Source organism: Coenobita brevimanus, chromosome 61 (assembly GCF_032717465.1).
Source record: "Coenobita brevimanus isolate Jiangsu-jjx chromosome 61, ASM3271746v2, whole genome shotgun sequence".
Lineage (NCBI taxonomy): Eukaryota > Metazoa > Arthropoda > Malacostraca > Decapoda > Coenobitidae > Coenobita > Coenobita brevimanus.
The window spans coordinates 34,271,031-34,292,169 of record NC_137014.1 but is presented as its reverse complement, the minus strand read 5'-3'; the positions used below and the strand labels follow the sequence as shown (position 1 = coordinate 34,292,169).

The window sequence follows — 21,139 nt, the reverse complement described above, 5'->3', positions numbered from 1 at the left end:
ACAAATTGGAAATGTCAGGCTCTTCTGAATTTAGTGAGGGCTGCAAGCATATATTCGTTACCATAGCAACCTGAATTGCTTTCCTTGTACTTACAAACTTGTCAGGAATATTGCCATATACAACTAATCCTCCTTGTACTTTTAGGAAATTTATGCCCTTCAATTTAATGAGACAAACTAATTTAGGATAGAAATCAGCACCAATAAGGAGATCTATTTTATCTATGTGATCAGTCAAACCAGGATCAGATACTTTAATTTGTTGATCTTTCAAATAGGTCAAACACTTCTCTAGACCATCTGTTCTTATGTTGTTAGGTAAGGTGTCTCTAACCACAGCCTCTAGTCTAGTGTACTTCCTGCCAGCTTTAACAGTAATCTTAACTAGCTGATATTCTCTTCTCTGATCTTCACTAATGAAGCCGGACAGCTGTAAATTAATCGTACCACTAGGCTTTAATTTAAGCTTGTTTACTAGGTCCTGAGAAATGAATGTCCTCTGTGATCCTTGGTCATAAAGAACTTTTGCTTTAATTTGAGATTTATTCTTAATAATATGAACAGCTCCAACCGGTAAAGCAGTTGAGATGGTATGTTGATTTGTTGGAGTGACTGAGCAAATTTGTGAATTAAGTGTATTCAGCTTATCACACAAGACATTGTGATGAAACCCCTTTTTACAAAGGTCACATCTTCTCAAATTGAAGTTACATTGATCAGTCTTGTGCCTACAAGTACATTACCACACCGTCCTATCTGTTCGAGTCGTTCTACACGAGTAGAACGACCTGAATACGCCTCACATCTCTTGGACAGATGTGCTCCATCACACAAAATACACTTCAGCTGCTGAGCTGGCTGCTGACTAGCCGATGCAGAGGTTTGTGACTGAGCATTCTTGGGAGATGTGGGTGAAGATACTTGTTCTGAAGTGTGGTAAATCTTAGGAATTGATTTAGGAGATAATTTGACTATCAGGCTTCTCTTTAGTTAAAGCACCTTTAGTACTGGAATCTGATTTAGCTTCAGGCCCTTTGGACTCTAAATGATGAATAACTTTTAATAATGAGTCCCTAATTTCCTGTAGCTAGGGATAATCTTCATTTGTTACATGCTGGATTCTCTCAATAGTTTTACTGGGTAACTTTTTCATTACTAGTGGAGAGATAAGCCAACTGGAACTACTTAAATCACACCCCATTTTTTTGCAATTTCCTAAGGGTGCATTCTAGATTAGCCCTAAATTCGGCCAAGAAATTACAAGTATGAATAGGAGTTTTAAGGTGTAGCAGTCGCATTGGAAGTTCGTGCTGACTTCTCTTAGGATTATCAAAAGTTGCCTTAAGTAGCTGCACTGCACTGCTATATCTATCACTTTCTATACTGAAACCATCGATGAGTTTCTTCACGTCACCTTTTAACACTCCTCTTAAATAATTTAATTTGTCTACTGGACTAAGATCTTTTCTGGAATCAATACTGGCAACAAATTGATCCCAGAAGGAATTCCAATTAGCCGAAGTGCCATCAAACTCGGGTAGTTTAAGTGTGGGCAGCTTCGACTCAGCCCTTGGACAAGTTAAATGGGTAGACTCACTTTTCAGAGAGGAATTAATTTGAGCTATTAGTAGGCAAATTCTCTCTTCTTCGTTAGTCTTAGCTATAAAAATTTCATTAAATTCATCATCGTCCTTTGTGGCTTCCAATAAAGAATCATAAGTGTTCCCATGACAGTCAGCTGGTTCTGTAATTGCTGGCTCCAGGCCTTAAGTTTAGTGGTCTTTGTCAGAGGATTGGAATTAATCATTTACTTTACCACTGAGAGTGGTGACATAGGCCTTATGGCCTGCAGTCCTCCTTGACAAGGACATATTGAACCAAGTCTGAAAATCAAAATTAATAGAATCACTAAATGTAGCTTAGAGCAATGAAACCACGAATTAAATTAACTAAATGTACATAGAAGAATTCAGCATCAAACAGCAATACTAAGAATGATACATAAATCTGAACAACTAAATTAATAGTACAATTAAATTTAGATTACAAATTAAAACCTTCTAGGGGTTACTACAAAATTAATCCATATTTAGTTTGTGTTAGCAACCCACTGATCATAATGAAATTTAATAGCTCCTCGCACCTTGGCCCAAATTCTACGTCTTCCTTCCCAAGTAGGGTGAATTTGGTCCATGACTCGTACCTCCAGAGGATAGGTCTTACCACCAAGCAAAACAATTTTCCCTTTTAGTTCCTTTGTTATTTTCTTATTAACCGCGTTCATGATCTTATTGTAAACAATGGGATCCACATATCGAGGATGACTATGTGGATATTCCCTCTTTTCTACAGTGCATATCACACATTTAGCACCTGCATCTTCTATAGCCTCATTAATTTGTAGTAGTGTAGCCACTAAGTCCTGCACGTCAGTTGACTCATTAATATCGTTTCCCCCCAACATGACTATAACCAAATTATAGCCAGGTCTAAGTACTTCTGCAAATTCCTCGTACTCAAAAAACTTGTCTGCTCTGGCACCCCCTACTCTGATCATCTCCATGGTCACCAAGGGCCATGGTGAAGGCACAGACATCAAGGTGTCACAAGTGACCAGAGAGTGGCCTATATAAGCCACCCGATAATTTAATTCCAGAGCAGTCGCCATGTTGGAGTATTAACAATCAGGTTCGAAGGACCACTTTGTGGGGGAAAAATTAGAAAAATTTAGAATATACCCCCGGTAGTGTCGTAAATATTTAACTGGCTAATCACTTGCACTAGACAAGACAAAAATAGGCCTACAACACTACATAATTTGTCCGGATATATGTCTTACTCCCAGGACTCACCTGGATCGTAATGACATGTAGGTTGTTCCCTACTAAGCAACTAAACGATCTATTTAAGGATCCTCAAATAAAAGCTGGAAACCTTGGTGAAATATTATTCGCCCAGTCTTTCGCCACTAAGGGTCATTTAGTTACTTAGCTTAAGAGTAGCAATGGAGAGGCTTGCAGGTTGTTGCCATATGGTCGGAGTTGTTGAAGATGTTGCTTGTTGCTAGTGCTTGGCGGATTACTGGAGGTTACGGCCTGGACCAAATACGTACTTTTTACGTAAGCATTACTATTTACACTATTTATAAATTAAAGTGAATTGATAATGTTCATTCCCATCTAGGAGGAAGCACTGTCGTAAACTAATTAATCAGTCTAGTCTGTCCCAACCGAATTCTCTCAATACCACGAGAGTGGTTAGACTGCTTCCAAGCGTGACTAAAGCATGACTGGGACTGCCTCTGACTCGACTCGAGATCATCTGAGCAAGACTCAATGAATTAGGACTGAGAGCGTGGTCGAGAGTCCGAGCAACTGAGGTCTCGAGACTCGTAATTGACCGAGGCCTAGCCGAGCCTCTGGAGAGAAGAACAGAGGCGATCCACTAATCAAATAACTAAAATGCTTATGTGCACATTCCATCCATGCCTGGGAAAAAGACTAAATTATGAACCATAGTATAAATATACGTAATCCTATATACCCATCTCCCTGGGTTACGTATAATACATTATACTTCCAAAATACGACTGCCCATCACCAACTAAAATAGAAAATGGGAGGAATTATTCCTAAATTTCCGACACGCACACCTACCCCCCGCATGTCCTCCTTCACTACATCCATAAACCTTCTCTTTGGCCTTCCTCTCCTTCTCCTGCCTGGTAACTCCATTTCCAGCATCCTCCTTCCGACATACTCCTCATCCCTCCTCCGCACTTGTCCAATCCATCTCAGTCTCGCCTCTCTAGCTTTGTCCCCAAACTGACTTACGTGTGCTATCCCTCTAGTATGTTCATTTCTAATTTTGTCCAACCTCGTCACTCCTATAAAGCAACATCTTCAATTCTGCTACCTCCAACTGTGCCTCCTGTCTTTTTGTCAATTGGTACTGTCTCCATTCCGTACAACATGGCTGGCCTTACTACAGTCTTATAAACTTTCCCTTTCATTTCTGCAGAGACCCTACTGTCACAGATCACTCCTATCACCTTTCTACACCCACTCCATCCCGCCTGCACTCTCTTTTTTACCTCTCTACCACACTCTCCGTTACATTGAACAGTTGACCCCAAGTATTTGAGTTCATCTAACTTTGCCACCTCCACACCTTGCGGCCTCACGGTTCCCCTGTCATCTCTCTCATTTACACACATGTACTGAGTCTTGCTTCTGCTTACTTTCATTCCCCTTCTCTCCAGTGCATATCTCCATCTCTCAAGCTCTGTCTCAGCTTCCTCCCGGCTCTCACTACATATCACAATGTCGTCTGCAAACATCATTGTCCACGGAGGCTCCTGTCTAATCTCATCTGTCAATTTGACCATCACCATTGCAAACAAGAACGGGCTCTAAGTCGATCCTTGATGCAATCCGACCTCCACCTTGAAACCCTCAGTCATTCCTACTGCACATCTTACTGCTGTTACACTATCGTCGTACATGTCCTTCACCACCCTCACGTACTTCTCTGCTACTTCTGACTCTCATACAGTACCACAGCTCCTCTCTCGGTACCCTATTATTAGCCTTCTCCAAGTCCATAAACACACAGTGCAACTCCTTCTGGCCTTCTCTGTACTTCTCCATCACCATTCTCAAAGCAAATATGGCGTCTATAGTACTTCTCCCCGGCATGAAACCAAATTGCTCCTCGCAGATCCTCACTTCTCTTCTCAGCCTAGCTTCCACCACTCTTTCCCATATCTTCATTGCATGGCTGATCAGCTTTATACCTCTGTAGATGCTGCAGCACTGCGCATCACCCTTGTTCTTGAAAATCGGAACTAGAATACCTTTTCTTCACTCCTCCGGCATCCTCTCACCCTCCAGGATTTTGTTAAACAATCTGGTAAACCACGTCACAGCCATCTCTCCTAAGCTCCTCCATGCTTCCACTGGTATACCATCTGGACCGACTGCCTTGCCATCCTTCATCCTCTTCATGGCATTCCTCACTTCCTCTCTGCTGATCTCTTGCACTTCCTGAATCACTACCTCCAACTCTTCCAACTTTCCCTCTCTCATATTTTCTATATTCATCAACTCTTCGAAATACTCCTTCCACCTTCTTAGTACACTCTCCTCACTTGTCAGTACATTGCCATCTGCATCCTTTATCATTCAAACATGCTGCACATCCCGCCCAGCTCTGTCTCTCTGCCTGGCTAATCGGTACAGGTCTTTTTCCCCTTCTGTACTATTCAACTTCTCGTACAGCTTCTGGTATGCCTTTTCTTTTGCCTTAGCAATCTCTTTCTTGGCTATGTTCCTCGTCTCCTTATATTCCTGCATGCTTTCTTCGTCTCTGTGTCTATCCATATTCTTCTTTGCCTGCTTCTCCTATTTATCCTATCCTGTACTTCCTCATTCCACCACCAAGTCTACTTGTCTTCTCTGCTCTGTCCCGATGTCACCCCAAGTACTTCTTGGCGTTCTTCCTCACCACTTCTGAGATAACTGCCCATCCGTCCTCGTCTTCCCTGCCTCCGATAGCCTGGCTCACCTCATCCTTAAATTTACTACTGAAGTCTTGCTCCTTCAGCTTTCACCACCTAATCCTTGGTTCAGCTCTCACTTTCCTCCTTGTCTTCGCTTTCAAACTCATCTTTCCAATCAATACCCTATGCTGTCTTACTACACTCTCCCCTGGCACTACCTTACAATCACTGAATTCTTTCAAATTGCATCTCCTACACAGGATATCATCTATCTGCGACCTCCTTCCCCTACTCTTATACGTAATCCTGTGCTCCTCCCTCTTCTTGAAATAAGTGTTTACTACAGCCATCTCCATCCGTTTTGAAAAACCAACAACCATCTGACCCTCAGCGTTCCTATCCCTGACACCGTACCTGCCTATCACCACCTCGCCACCACTGTTTCCTTCTCCAACATGCCCATTCAAATCCGCTCCCATAACCACTCTTTCCTCCCTGGGTATGCTCTGAATCACTTCCTCTACTTCACTCCAAAACTCTTCATTTTCCTCCAAGTCACACCCCACTTGCGGGGCGTATGCACTGATGACATTCATCAGGACCCCCTAAATTTACTTCCTCAAATTTATTACTCTATCCGACACTCTTTTCACCTCCAATACACTATCTACATACTTTTCCTTCACTACCACCCCTACACCATTTCTCCTCCCATCCACATCATGGTAAAACAACTTGAACCCTCCTCCAATTATCCTCGCTTTACTTCCATGCCATTTTGTTTCCTGCACACACATTGTATCCAACTTTCTCCTCTCCATCATATCGGCCAGCTCTCTCCCTTTACCCGTCATCGTGCCCACATTCAAAGATCCCACTGTCATCTCCACTCTTCTACTCTCCCTTCTCTCCCGCTTCCTCTGGAACTGTCTTCCTCCTCTTCTCCTCCTCCTCTCCTTCCTTTGTCCAACAGTCGCATACTTTCCACCGGCCCCCTGTTGGACAACAGCACCGGTGGCGGTCGTTATTGACCCGGGACACGACCGATCCTGTATGAAGTTTCCTTTTGTGCTCTGCATATTAAGTTGGCTAGGGTTTTTACGCCGGATGCCCTTCCATGACGCAACCCTCCCCATTTATCCGGGCTTGGGACAGGCACTGAGATGCACTGGCTTGTGTCCCCAGTGGCTGGGTTAATGGGAAATGAGAACAGTATTAAGGGGAAATTATTTATCATGGAGGGGAGTGACTTGTGGAGTTCCACACGGCTCAGTGCTGGCACCAGTTATATTTTTAGAGTATATGAATGACGTAGACAGTAACAGTGGAAATGGAAGGTATCTAAATATGTTTGCTGATGATGCAAAAATACAAAGAATTCTAACACAGATTCTTGCAGAGAGCTACAGGAAGAATTAAACTTCGTGAACAGAGCAATAAATGGCAAATGAAATTTAATGTGGACAAATGCCATGTAATTAAGTTTGGTAAGAGTGAAAAAAAGACCAGACTGGGATTATAAGTTAGGAAGTTCAACCCTACACATGTCAGAAAGGGAGAAAGACCAAGGAGTGATTATCAATAACAGACTATCTTTGGCTGACCACATCATTGAGAAGGTACGTAACACTTATATACTGTTTGCTAAAATGAGAATAGCATTCACATATATACAGTAAATGAAGACATGCTGAGAAAGATGATTAAATCATTCATCAGACCAACCATAAAGTATGCATCAGCAGCCTGGAATCCTCATCTCAAAAAAACACATAGATAAGATTGAAAAATTACGAAGGGCGGCTACAAGATGGGTACCAAGCTTAAGGGATCTAAGCTACAACGAAAGACTAGTAAAAATTGAATCTACCAACACTACGGGAGAAAAGGAAAAGAGGAGACATGATTATGCTATATAAATGCATCTCAGGGAAAGAGAAAGTAGACATAAATGAGTACATAACTTATGAGGAAGCATCAGGAAGAGGACACTGAAAAAAACTGCACAAAAAGAGAGGCGATAAAGACGTAAGGAAATTCATTTTCCCAAATAGGGCAATTGATCAGTGAAATGCACTACCGAATGAAAGAGTGTGTGCCAAAACTATTCATAAATTTAAGGATATGTATGATAAAAATGATTTAATACACGGGGCAGTACGAGTTTAACTCATTCCTGTAAATATACAATTGGGTAAGAACACACACACACACACACACACACACACACACAACACTCCGATGTCATACTCCATGAAGTTCCTACATGAAACAGTGGTAGAGAAATGGTTCACTGCCGGGATCTAAGTTGAATAAAATCTTTTGGTGTTAGACCGAACGTATGCGCCAACCACAAAGAGTTAAAAAGAAACTTCGTAGTGAAGACCATACTATTATATGTTACTGTAATCGTGACGACAGCATTAATTCTCAGTCTCCTATGACGTACTCTCATCTGAATAAATTAGTCTGTCATCAGCTGGAACAGAATGTCAGATTTGTTACGCCCATGAGAGGGTTTTAAAATGTCTCTTACGTGTCAAAAATTTAAGGATACTTGTTTACAATATGGGGTAACGACAGACACCTGTCTCATCCCATGCACACCTGTCTTACCGCTTAGACTACGAACACTTGACTAGCCTCACAACACCGCCTCTTATCACACCACTCTATCTTCACTCTCTGAAAAGTTGATCAAAGTAACGTGTACTGCAGAGTACCGAGAACATAAACAGTACGCAAACGCGTGAGCAAAATTACTTGCCCTGCCAGGGGTGTGGCTCCTTTGCTGACACAGTAACTCAAGAGTGAGTAAACTTCCCCTCAGAGGACATGAATCTGGGGACACACACACACACACACACACACACACACACACACAAGCGTGTCCATGCCAAAACTCTAAGCATCTTGTCACACACACTTCGCAAGAACGGCTGCAGGAACACAAAAGTGACAAAACACTCCCTCAGATGATAATAGTTTGGACCAAAGTCGGAATATTAGCTATTAGCTCCCGTTGATTGCGTGTGCAGTTTTGTCAAAAACGGTTGTCCGAACTGGAGCTGTTACATACATTTATATATACACACACAGCTTCAATAATGTAGGTGACTGAACAGCATTCAATTGTTATTCTCTCTCTCTCTCTCTCTCTCTCACACACACACACACACACACACACACACACACACACACACACACACACACACACACACATCATGCTTCGACTCTCCATTGTACAGTGTTTACTATACTTTGTTCACTTTATTTGGGCGTAAAATTGCCATCTCTCTATCTCGAAATCACAGGGAGAAATTAACACTAGAATATGTTGCTAAACACGAAAAAGTGCAATGGAGAGGATGCATGGCCGTACTCTTTTCTTGTTCAGCCACGGGAAATGGACTTTGAAAGGAAAAAACACTCCAGATCAATGTATTTTTAGTATAATCTTGGTATCTCCAGACGATTTTGTTAAGCTTTGGAGAGACTTTTCAAGTTCAAGGGGTTAGATATAGCGTTACTTAGTCCCTTTGCCATTACGGTTGAAGAAAGCAGCTGAGTATTTTGTTATAGTGCTAGCAATATTAGAATAAGAATGTGTCATAATAGTGAACTGGTTACGGTGAATGCATTGTCGTCCAGCTATGACCGACGACGATGAACAAGTACTTGACAAAAAAAAAAAAAAAAAAGATCCTTCGTCATATTTGAACAGATGGTCGAGCACACCTTGATAAAATTGAACAAACATGTTTATGACCAGTTGAACCTAACCCTCTCATGATCTGAAGAACTCTAGCAGTCACGATTTTATTCAGCTGAGAGTGACTCTAGTGGCCTGAGAGTGTTGCTACTTTCACCATTAATCCTTTCATAGCTGAAACAATTCATGCCTTCTATTCCAGCTAAAGCCAAAAGAACGTGTTCAGCTGAAAGTGAGTGCTAGAGCCTTGGTGTTGCATGTCACTTTTAACCCTTCATGGTCGAAAAAAAAAAAAAAAAAAAACAGTATTCTGTACTAGTTAATGGTAAAAGTTTTTATTACTCGGAAAGTGAGTCATAGGAGATCGAGAGTGTTGTCAGTTTTCAGATGCTATAAAGATGAGTAATGTTGGACAAGTGTTCGAGATGCAAATATGGAATGGATAAACCAATTTGCCTTAACGTTTTTACTGCCATGACGTCTTTAAAATTCATTCATAATGCCTGCAGTTATTCCCCCCGGCTGTTGAGAGACTTCGAGCTGGAGGTGTTAGATAATACAACCTTGATTAAACACTTCGCTACAGAATCCCTCCTAAAATTAAAAATCGTCTGGGAGTGACTTGCATTAAATAAAAAATACGTCATTGGACTGAAAGGTTAAAGAGCTCGTTAGCGTCAGAAGCCTCTAGATAAAAAAAAAAAAAAAGTCTTTGAAACAGTGAGTCGTATTTTGAGTAGATTTAGAGATTTCGTAACATTGCTTCCTTGTCGATTTATTCTGAACACTGCAGTAGATCTCTATATCTTCAAGCTGCATGTTATTGATGTAAACTACGCCTGTATTACAACGGCATCAATAGCACACAAGAAATAGTTAAGGTATACTATTCAAATAAATCACTAAAGGAAAATGTGCTATACGAGGCCTCTTCAGTCATTTCGAACTGGGCTTAGTGTCTCAATCGGAAAGCATTTGATGTACAGTCCTACAGTACAAAGAGTGTAATCGTGAACGATAACAATAGTCAGGCTTAAACAGTAGCAACATTTTCAGATACAAAGGCCAAAGAAGAAGAAGAAAAAGAAAGAGGAAGAAAAACGGAGAGGGAAAGAAGAAGAAAAGTAAAAACGGAGAAAAAGAAGAAGAAGAAGAAGAACAACAACAACAACAACAACAACAACAACAACAACAAGAGCAACAAAAAATGAAGATGAAAAAAAAGTGCAGTCACTCGTTCAAATGACTCAGTCGATTATTATTCATATTACAACCCAATGCCAAGATGCAAATGAATCATTCCTGCTGTCAAAATATTCTAATGGGGTATAGTCATCAGTATCAAGTCTCTTGCTCTCAGTCTCTCCTCTCCACATTTTTACTTCTCTTATCATTCAACTTTCACTTTCCTTTATCTTTTATTCCTTAATTAACATCTACAGGCTTTTAAATAACGTAGCAGTATATCCAATATTTAACTCTCCCCTTTCTCACGTTTTCTTACCTCTTCATTCATTTTACTGTTCCCTCCCTCTTCTATGATTCACATCTCTCTCGTCCCTTCTTCATCTCTCGTTTTCCTCCCTCCCTCCCCCCCCCTCTCTCTCTTTTTCCCAACACAACACATCTGTGACAACAAGTGTTAATAAGCTTCACGCACACGACGCAGGTCATGCTATTTATTTTCTTACCTTCGGAGGGTATTATTCAGCTTAGAGACTCTTTTCAAACAGGCAGAGTGACAAAAGGCTTTCATTTACCCTTTACTCCGATGACGAGGTATATTACATTTTTTAAATTCATTCTTGCTACTCCAGACGATTTTTACTGCTTTAGAACAGACTTTTTGAGTGGTGACGTTAGATGTGATCTAAATATCACATCTAACGTCACCCCTTCACTACAAGACAACTCTTTCAAGTTGAATAAAATCATCTGACGGGGCTTGATTAAAACGAAAAATACATCGTTGGTTTGAAGGGGCTAGCCTCACCAGTATCACAGGCCTTTCCGAAGTTGAAAAGAATCGTCTATAATTGACAGGAACAAGAAAAAAGACAGAGTGTAGGTGTCTCAGAGGGTAGCTTGAGAGACTTATAACTGGCGAGAGAGAGAGAGAGAGAGAGAGAGAGAGAGAGAGAGAGAGAGAGAGAGAGAGAGAGAGAGAGAGAGAGAGAGAGAGAATACATATAATGAAGGGATAAGGTGTAGGGGTTCTTATTTATTATCCCAACACCTGTCACACACCTGTATCACTCACACACCTGGTGCCACGCTGTCCCTTTCTGTGGCTGTATTGACAAATGAGGAATATACCGGAGAGAGAGAGAGAGAGAGAGAGAGAGAGAGAGAGAGAGAGAGAGTTATGCATACTACTTGGGAATTTATTCTAATCAAATGTAAGCAATTTTTCATGTTACACGAACACCACCCGTTGCTCGAGTCATGATCGCGCCCTCTCTGTCGGTTGAAAATGAGTCATAGAGACTCTAAAAAATACTTTCACCGTTAACCCTTTCATGGTGTGGGGAACCCTAGCTTCCTTTTCCAGGGCTGAGATGCACATGTTTTGGTGGAACGTGTCTTCCTTCCCGTTCAGGCTTAACCTGGTTTTCAGGGAGGTGAGGAGGGAAGGAGGGAGTTGGTGGTCACCCAGAGCTCTAGATTCACGTTATGTAGAGGATATTTATGAAGTTTTCCACCAATTATATTTTTATGGCATGATTTTGAGTTACATCGCATAAGTAATGCAGCTCAATGAAAATTAATGATCATACGTAGAACATTTTGAGTTTTGCATATTATACTATGGTCCATTGGATAAAAAATATCAGCAAGTACAGTATACATACATATGAGTGTAATATCCAGAGTAATGCCCGAGGCAAGACTCGTTACGAAATCCCCTATGCCTGCTAAAATATGGTTCTGTGGGTCGCTTTCTAAGCGGCATGAGAGATTTCGTTAACATCTTTTCCTTAGGAATTTATTTTGCACATTACACCTTGGTATATTCTTATATGCTATTGTTTTAAACTATGACCATATAAAAACGGCATAAACAGGGTCAGATTAACTTCGCTGGGGGCCCTAGACTAAACTAGATATGGGGCCCCCTACTCAGAGTAGGGGGCCCCATATAAAGATTCTAATGACCATCACTGGAACTTGTATGGTGCCAGCTACAGTTATTGTCATCATTTCTCCATTTTTCCATTTAAGTTTTTATTTTGTTATTATTTTTCTAATAAATGGGGCCTCCCTCCAGGGTGGGGGCCCTAGGCTGTGGTCTACTCAGCCTAGTGGTTAAGTCATTTCTAATTTTTTTTTTTTTTTTTTAATAGGAGCCCCTTCAACGGTGGCACTTTTTTTTACTGTGCCTGTTGATTAATCCGGCATAGGGCATAAATGACATACAAGAAGGTACTAAGATGTAATACTTAACTAAATCAGTATGGATGAGTGCTACGAAGCCTCCCATGCCAACGATCAGGTTTAATATCCTGTGCATTATAACACTTTCCATCTGGTGACTTTTTTTTTAGTTTATTCTTTGTATCCCAGGAATATTTTATTTTGTAAGGATCATCTGTAAATTAATAACGGAGTTGGAAAGTCTCCATTAACCCTATAAGCTGAGTAATATCACATTAAACTAGCAAGAATAAACTAACAGGTAAAGAATTCCCAGATGGATGAGGGTCCTTGTGCAGCTTCGGTAAAGTGAAGCACCGTATGGGGCCTCGCTAGAGTTGAGTGCATAGTCTGCGTGTGAATATCCTAAGGCAGCTAAAGTGAAGCACTACAGTATATGGGACCTCGCTAGAGTGTAACACCTTGCGTTTGAATATTCTTAGGGAGCTAAAGTGAAACACCACATGGGGCTTTACTAAATAAAACATGATGCGTGTAAAAATCCTTAAGCATGAGTGACGAAAATGGTCGCTCCTGGAGATGTTCCAGTAACTAAAAAGTATATCACCGGATTCAAGTGGATGAACGCCTTGTCCCGGTGGTTCGGTCTTTGCGTTCACATAGCTGACGAAATAACCTTGGAAAACCCAAGTCCTGCAGTTGCCTTCTTGACTTAACAGAGACAGGTTGTGTTAGCATATCTTTGTTGGTTTATAGGTTATTTGAGTTTGTTTAGTCACTACATGATTTTTTTAGTTATTGGATAAGGCTCAAGAATTTTTTGAGAATTTTAAAAATCTTTTTTTGGTCAGGGTAGGTTTATTTTTTCCATCTTAAGTCTGATTATATTGTGAGTTTAGGAGGCTGTTGTTTCAATTCATTTTCCTGATCAGGACGACTCTTATTCTATTCCTACCAGAGCTAGATTTTCCACTGGGTGAGTAAGAAGCGTGTGAATTAATGGTCTTCGTATTTAGGTTGCTTGGTTGCTGCCCCGTGTTTTTCATATTGCTGAACACTACTTCTTGAACACTACTTCTCATAGTTTTAGGCAAACCCGTGCTCTACGATATCAAGGTTAGATGAAACCTGCTAGTAAACTAGTTCGCTTAAAGTCTTTTATAAGAACTGCCTAGAGTAGTTCAGTGATATTAGGTTCTGTACTTTGTTTATGGATAGGTCCCATTAAATTGTATACATTCCCCTGCAAGGATGTCTGATCTGCACCTGAAATTGGTTTATTTCGACGCAAAGGGCCGCGCAGAGCTGGCCCGCTGGATTCTGGCCTACGGGGATATTCCTTACACGGACGAACGCATCAAGACTGAAGACTGGCCAGAGAGGAAGAAGGGTTAGTATACATTTTATTAGACTATCTGTAGTTCAAGAAGTGTGCAAGAGATAAATCTTCCTAATGTTGGAAAGAGTAATCTGACTAAAATTAACATAATTTTTAGACCCAAGAATGTTTCAGGATTTAAGTCTCTACAGTAGACGTGGCTTTCATATAAGAAAATGCAAATGTTGAAGCTTCAAATTAGGTTATAGAAGATTGAGAAAAGGGCATATAACGCAGATGATCTTTGATTCTTGCATTTTCCTGTGGCATAGTCTGTCATTTAAGTAGTAAATATCCTTTTGTCAGAAATCGTTGGTGGAAAAGTGCCTGTACTGGAGGTGAACGGAAAGCAATTGCCTCAGTCCCTGGCTATAGGACGGTACGTGGCCCGTCTATCGGGTCTTATGCCTGAGGACCCATTGGAGGCGGCAACATGCGACGCCCTCATAGACTCCATCAACGATATGGCAATGTTAGTTGCTATAGTTTTTTCCATCTGTATAAATCAAGCCATTCCCACAACATTAATGCTACAGAATTCGTGGCTGCAAAATCTGGATCTATTTTTTCATGTAGTTGATTAATATAAGCTTAGGTGAAATTTGTCTGACTTCTTTTCAGAGTTAAGTGTAATTAGATTGAGGGCTGATTTGGTAACAAAGGACTCGGTCCTGCCTCATAACTAGTCCTTTCAATTTCGTGCAACCGTGACTTTTTCGAAACTGTGGGGTTAGCCTAGTTCAAATAATTGTGAAGAGTATGGGCTATACGTTGTGTTCTAGCACTTAAGGTTGTGGTCATATAAAATCTAGGGCGGTGTATGTATCCAGCCTAAAATTTATGGGCTGCTTTAACCTGTGTAACAACTCCGTATCGTGGCTCAGAAATAGGTTAAACCCTGTTCTTGCGTTATACCCTGCTTTTGCGTATTTAATGAACGAGTTCTTAAACTTGGCGCTCGTGATTTTGGTACAATCGTAGCTTAAAATTATGGCACCCCCGTGAATCAGGACTTCTGTTAGTACCTGCTGACTAATTTAGCTTGCCGTACATTTCTAGTTAAGGGGTTCATGACTGCAACAAACTAGCCTCTAGCTCATTTATAAACGTAGTCTTTTTTTAACCTGAAACTACAAAGCAAGCATCGTTTAGATTTTACTGGTATACTCGTTGATAGTGCACACCAGATGAACGACTGTTGTGTGGTCGATAGCCCTTTCAGACATCCTGGATAATCGAATGTCTAGCAGGAGGCCTATCAACTACCGCAGTGGTTGGTTCATCTAATAATTATGGATTTGAAGAGGATACATTTTGAAATGTCTCCCACTCAGGGCAGCACATTTAAACTATTTTCAGGTCGTGTACTAACGACTCCCAGAAGGTGTACGAGGAGCAAGTGTACCCCAAGATAATAAAGCCACTGCTTGAACGCCTGAACAATTCGCTGGAAGGCCAGGAGTGGTACACCTCGGGGAAGGTGGGTTCTTTTTTTTTTTTTTTTTTTTCCTAGGCTGTCTTACTAAAAGGGGCATTGAGACATGTAGTACCCAGTTATATCTTTATTTGTAATTCAAACATTCATGCTGCATAGTTTAGTTATAGTACCAGGTTTCCACCAATTAGATAAAATCATACGGGCATTTGTCATAGTGTAATAGTATATGGCAGGATGCTTATTAACAGCTAGGGAAGTAAAAAAGTAGTTGCAGAACAGGGAGGTTTTAGGAATGGAAGAGGTTGTGTATATCATATATTCCTTTTTAAGTCATTGGTGGGAAAGTTTCTAGAGAAAAGAAAAGTTTTATGCGGGCTTCATGGATTTGGAGAAAGCGTATGACAGGGTGGATAGAGAAGGAATGTGGAAAGTATTAAGAGTATGTGGAGAAAATGGTAAGTTGCTGAATGCCGTGATGGGTATGAATGAGAATGTTATGGCTACAGTACGTGTGGACATTTTTTTTTTTAATTGAAACAGATGTCAGTCTCCAAGGTTGTTCAATCTGTAAATAGATGGGGTTGTAAGAGATGCAAGGTAGGGCAGTGGATGTCGGAATGGCCCTAATGAGAAAAGGCAATGTTTGGAAACTCCCTGTACTGTTGTTTGCAGCTAACTGTATGTGCTAAGTGAAGACGATGGGGAGTTGCAAGGCTTGGTGAATGAGACTGGGAGAGTGTAAGAAACTAAATATAAAAGTGAATGTAGGGAAGAGTGAAGTTATGGTTTTCAAGAGAAATGAAGTCGCTGAATGTACAGTGAGATTGTATGAGGAGGAAATGGAAAATGTGCGTTTAAGTACTTGAGTAGTGTGATGAGTAAGGATGGAAGTTTAGATGGCGAAGTGCTTGAAAGAGTACAGCAAGGAAGAAAGGTTTGTTCTTTGAAAGCAGTGATAAGAAGCGGGGAAGTGAGCATGGAAGTAAAAAAGTTGCTGCATGACAGTATTGTGATACCAACTGTAAAAATAAGGAAGTGAAACTTGGACCTTGTTGGAGAGACAAAAGTTGAGTACAGTGGAAATGAGTTGTTTGAAAGGAGTATGTGGAATCGCATTCGGAGACAGACTGACAAATGAGGAAGCGAAGGAGCATTGTGGTGTGGATGTGATAGAAAGAATTAGAAGAAATACAATGAGGTGGTTTGGCCATATTGACAGGATGGAGAATGAGAGACTGACGAGGAGAATGTGTGAGTGAGGTGGAGGGAGGGAGTAGAGAGGTATAAATAGAGAAGAGTGTGTGAGCGGGGAGCAGGGCAGGGAAATGGCGGGGAACAGGGAGACATAGAGGCGATTTGCCTGTGGCCACCCCTTATGGGATCAAGGTGTCTGGCAAAAGAAAAGCTAATCGTTGTGGAATGAAAACTTGTAAGATAACTTGCAAGCCTCGGAGAGCGAGCGAGAGAGAGAGAGAGAGAGAGAGAGAGAGAGCGAGCGCGAGAGAGCGAGCGCGAGAGTAGGCAGTCCCGTCCCCAAGGCCCAGCAGTCTTGTCCCAAACCTTCGCCTATCGCCACGTTGATATAATACCCACCGTCCATAATTAATATGGGTTACCAGATAGGGCCGTGTAGTGGTTTGATTTGATGTCGATGGGTGTTTATCTGTATACTGGTTTAGTATGTACAATGTTATTGTTCCAGCCTGGGATCTACCTCGTTTGCTTTTATGAGCGCAAATTACTTGTGAACACGGGCCCATTGGCAGTGGGACAAATCGTGAAATGAGGACAAAACTGCGTTAGACGGACCCCTTGGTAGCATGCACTATATTCAAGCTTGTATGAGTCATTCAAGCTTGACTTCATAATCACAGCCTAAATGATCCACACAATGAATACTTTCCAGTGGTCATTGGGCAGAAAATTTGGACTGAAAAAAAAAAAAAAAAAAAATCTGGCCTCATTCATACCTATTGCTGGTCAGTTCTCTTGCTGGAATAGTTTTCCATACAAAGTTGGAAACTTTGGTAGTTTTCAGTCGATGAAAGTTCTGTTTGAAATTAATGAAGGGCGCTAGTAAGTGTTAATGAAGGGCGCTAGTGTTTTCTTATATTAGCATTTGTGTGTGGGGGGTGGGGGTTACTTTAATTCGGAGTATTGTCAGGATTGGCTCTTGGTTCAGGTTAACTTCTATGGTTGTTGAGGGTAGATTTTGGTGTTTCTCGTTATGACTTAATTATAGCGAGTTAGCCTTTGTTTGAAAAATCCATTCAGATCAGTGAGGTAGTTTCTACATTTTCGGGAGTTAGTCATTAAATGATAACTGATGCCCTTAAGTTGACTCGGTACTTTGCAAAATTGCAATACTGTGCAAACTATTGAAGGATAAAAAAAAACAAGTTTCATGCCTTGTCTTTCCAAAAAATTAAAATTGGTCTAAATTGTTTAACTAGCTCGTAAATAAAATTTTCACAACCCGATTTAGATTGGCAAGCAGTAAATAATTCACGAATACCCCAGAGTTCTTTCAAACCTAGGAAACTCTCATAATTTCCCCATAACACAATAGCGAGGAACATTCGGAGTGCAACACCCCCGACCGCCTGGTCCAGGGTCCTAATATGACTTGACTCTGTTAGCCTACTTTGTCCTTAGACGTATACTCTGTGTTGAATAAACTTCATTTTTGCCTGTCCTTAACCTTTTTCTTTGACCCTGATTAGAGAACTGAGTTGACTTAACTCAATGACCATGACTTGACCTTTGTGACCTTAGCCCTGGAAATATATCTTAAAAAATCCATGATTTATCACTGAACCCTTAGTCAGCATAGGATAAAAGTTTCCGTAACCCTGTGATCTTTATATCTGACTTTAAAACTGTTGGGTTATTCTTGCCTGACACTCCTCATCCAGGTTGGATAGAGATTGACACTAAAAAGCGTCGAACCAGATCAAAATTTGATTTATCCCTTTGACCTTTACATTTTGATCTATCTTGTTACGAAACGGTGAGTTTAATCATTGGATGAGTTCTACTGTTTAAACCTGGAAATGAGTAGGTACGCACACGTGCGCGCTCGAAACCTAACTCCTGCTCTGGGTTAGTCGCGGGTGTAAAGGTATTGGTCATTCTTGATAAATTCAGTCAGTGTGGATACTAAGTGCGATATTAACGTAAAAGCTGGCTGGATTTTATGGAACCCGTTCAAGACCACAATTCTAATTCTTTGTTGGCAGACTACCTGGGCTGACCTGTACATCGGACTGGCCTTCAGCGCGCTGAGGGAGAAGCGGCCGCAAATCCTGGATGACTTTCAGAACATTTCCAGACTGGTGGATCGGGTACTGGAGCTTCCAAAGATCAAGGAGTGGAACGACAAACACCCCGACAAATAGTGAAAAGACGGAGCACAGCTGAACAAAACTGAGTAGAAAAACTAACATTCCGCCAACCTTAGTCAGGACAAAACTGAGGTCCCGACATTGGGTTCTATTTGCTGAATTTTATCCAGAAATAAATAAAAATATTGGTAGTTTTACAGACTGTATTAATATTGTCAAATTATTTAAATGATTAAATTATTTAAAATGAAGTCTTAATCTTGTTTTAAAATCCCGTGTATGATGGAGTTGCTATCCGTTACTTGACATTACCAGAGTTATGCAAGCGATACATTAAAGACCAGCTTTTGGAGAAGGTCTATACCTGAAACAAGCATGGAGCACTGGAGATGATACTTTAACTAAGCCTAAACTGGCACAGATTTAAGAGGTTGAAAAAAAAACAAAAAACTGCTAAGATTCGTTCAGCTGGGCAACAAGAGGCATTTAAGACTCCGTCTTAACTATTTTTTTCCTGGATGGTAGGAATTTCTTTTAATTTAAAAACTTGCAAGAAAATTTTGAACTTAGTCTGCGAGAAATAAAAGGTATATGGTGTCATTCACTCCGAAAACAAGAATCTGAGCTAAACTATCAAATTTTCCTGGTGAGCATAGCCCATTCCCTCTTTCATTAGCCAAGGATGTGTGAAATGTGTGCGACACGAGGTAAAAGTCGTGTATTATAGGGTCCGTGCTCGTAGTTAAAATGCTTGTTTGCACTTTGCTTCATATTGCATATTTTCTCGTTCTTTTGTACGGGAGTGAAATGGCTTTGCAATATCTGCATACTGCATAAAATACTGAACCTCCATATGCGGATATAAAAGTAAAAGTCATGGTACATTGTGGAAATAAACTTACTGTAACGTATGTTTTTTTTTTTTTTTTTTTTTTTCCGACTCTGGGCATAGGCTTCACAGCCTGCTATTATGGCCCAGCAGTCCTCCTACATACCATACACCTCTACATGTCTGCCATGCTTCAAATTTTACTAGGAGCACCCACCATCCACTCACCTAATGCAGTATTGTATTCAAGTGACTACGTCGAATGAAAAGCTAAATGTGTTTGTGGGTATGGGAACAATTCATTACTTTGGGTGCTAACCATATAACAAGAAAATGTCCTATATAGTTATTAGCAATTAATTGACTGTGGTCCATGAGGCTTTACTGGCCCGGTACGTCCTCACCACCCTCATTATTTTCGGCAGACCAATTGTTAATACAGAAGACCAATGTCCTATACTAATATTTTATACAATAAATCTCGCTGCACTTGCATTAAGTGGTAGGTGGTGGAGACCATCATCCACTCATTTGATGTGGTGCTGCGTACTTTGACCTTCATCTTTACTCTTTTTCTGTCTGCCTTCCTCTCTTTATTTTTTCCATGTTTCCTGTCATTTTTTATTGCTCTTGTCTCCTTTTCATGTGGCTTTACATTCAGTGACAAGTCCAATGGTTTCCTGTACATCGGGAAACCATTTACAACGCTGGGTGGTAACCATATAACCAACTCATGTGTTCCCTACGTGTCAATAAGTGGGTTGGTGGAGAGTTGGTGCCCCTCGCCGCAAAATGACAAACGGCCACCTCTTACGCGATTATGGCGTCTGACTATCGATAGATAGATGTCGTAGATGCAGATAGAAAATACAGACTTGCATTTGTCTAATTAATTGTAAAACCATGATTAACAGAAGTAAAATAAAACTGCACGTTGATTGTTTAAATGCATTATGGTAGTTCCGTATAGACGGAAGGGGAGGGTGTAGTCGGGGAAGGAGACATCGGGACGGTGATGAGCTTGCTCTTTAGTTGGTGGAAAGCAGCTCTCCGTTCGTCGGTCCTCGTAAAAGGCTCGCCCTTTTTGGTCAAGTCATGGAGGGGTTTGGCGATGTCGGTAAACCCTTTCATGAAGCGCCGATAGTACGACGTGAGGCCCAGGAAGACACGGACTTCGTGAACATCTCGTGGTAGGGGGAGATTTGCGATGGCACGCAGCTTGTTGGGGTCGGATGATATTCCGTCCCTAGAGATGACGTGCCCTAGGAAGGCAACGGTTCGTACTGCCATGACACATTTGGAGAGCCTGAGCTTGAGGCTGGCCTGGCGGATAAGCAGAAAGACTTTCATGAGGTGCAGGAGGTGGTCGGCCCATGTTTTGCTGAAAATAATCACGTTGTCCTGGTATGCCAGGCAGATTTCCCAGGTAAGGCCACTTAGAACAGACTCCATAAACCTGAACAAGGTGTCGGGGGCGTTGCAAAGTCTGAAGGGTAGAACATTGAACTCATAGTGTTTCCCATTGCTAGTGGAAAACGCAGTTTTCCCCATGTCCTCGGGGTG

At 41.1% G+C, this 21,139-nt stretch overlaps 1 protein-coding gene across 2 annotated transcripts; it reads left to right on the top strand.

The window, feature by feature from the left end:
- The first annotated feature begins 447 nt into the window (after positions 1-447).
- Positions 448-18,992, top strand: LOC145403637 (hematopoietic prostaglandin D synthase-like). 2 transcript variants are annotated; one of them, XM_080275316.1, is made up of 5 exons: positions 448-3,119; positions 13,881-13,977; positions 14,272-14,437; positions 15,325-15,445; positions 18,643-18,992. In XM_080275316.1, exons 1-5 carry the CDS (start codon positions 3,051-3,053, stop codon positions 18,799-18,801), a joined length of 612 nt encoding a protein of 203 aa, XP_080131442.1. In that variant the 5' UTR covers positions 448-3,050; the 3' UTR covers positions 18,802-18,992. The 2 variants fall into 2 exon arrangements, with proteins under 2 accessions (XP_080131442.1, XP_080131443.1); XM_080275317.1 differs by having other exon boundaries at positions 453-3,119; positions 13,838-13,977.
- Positions 18,993-21,139: the final 2,147 nt, after the last annotated feature.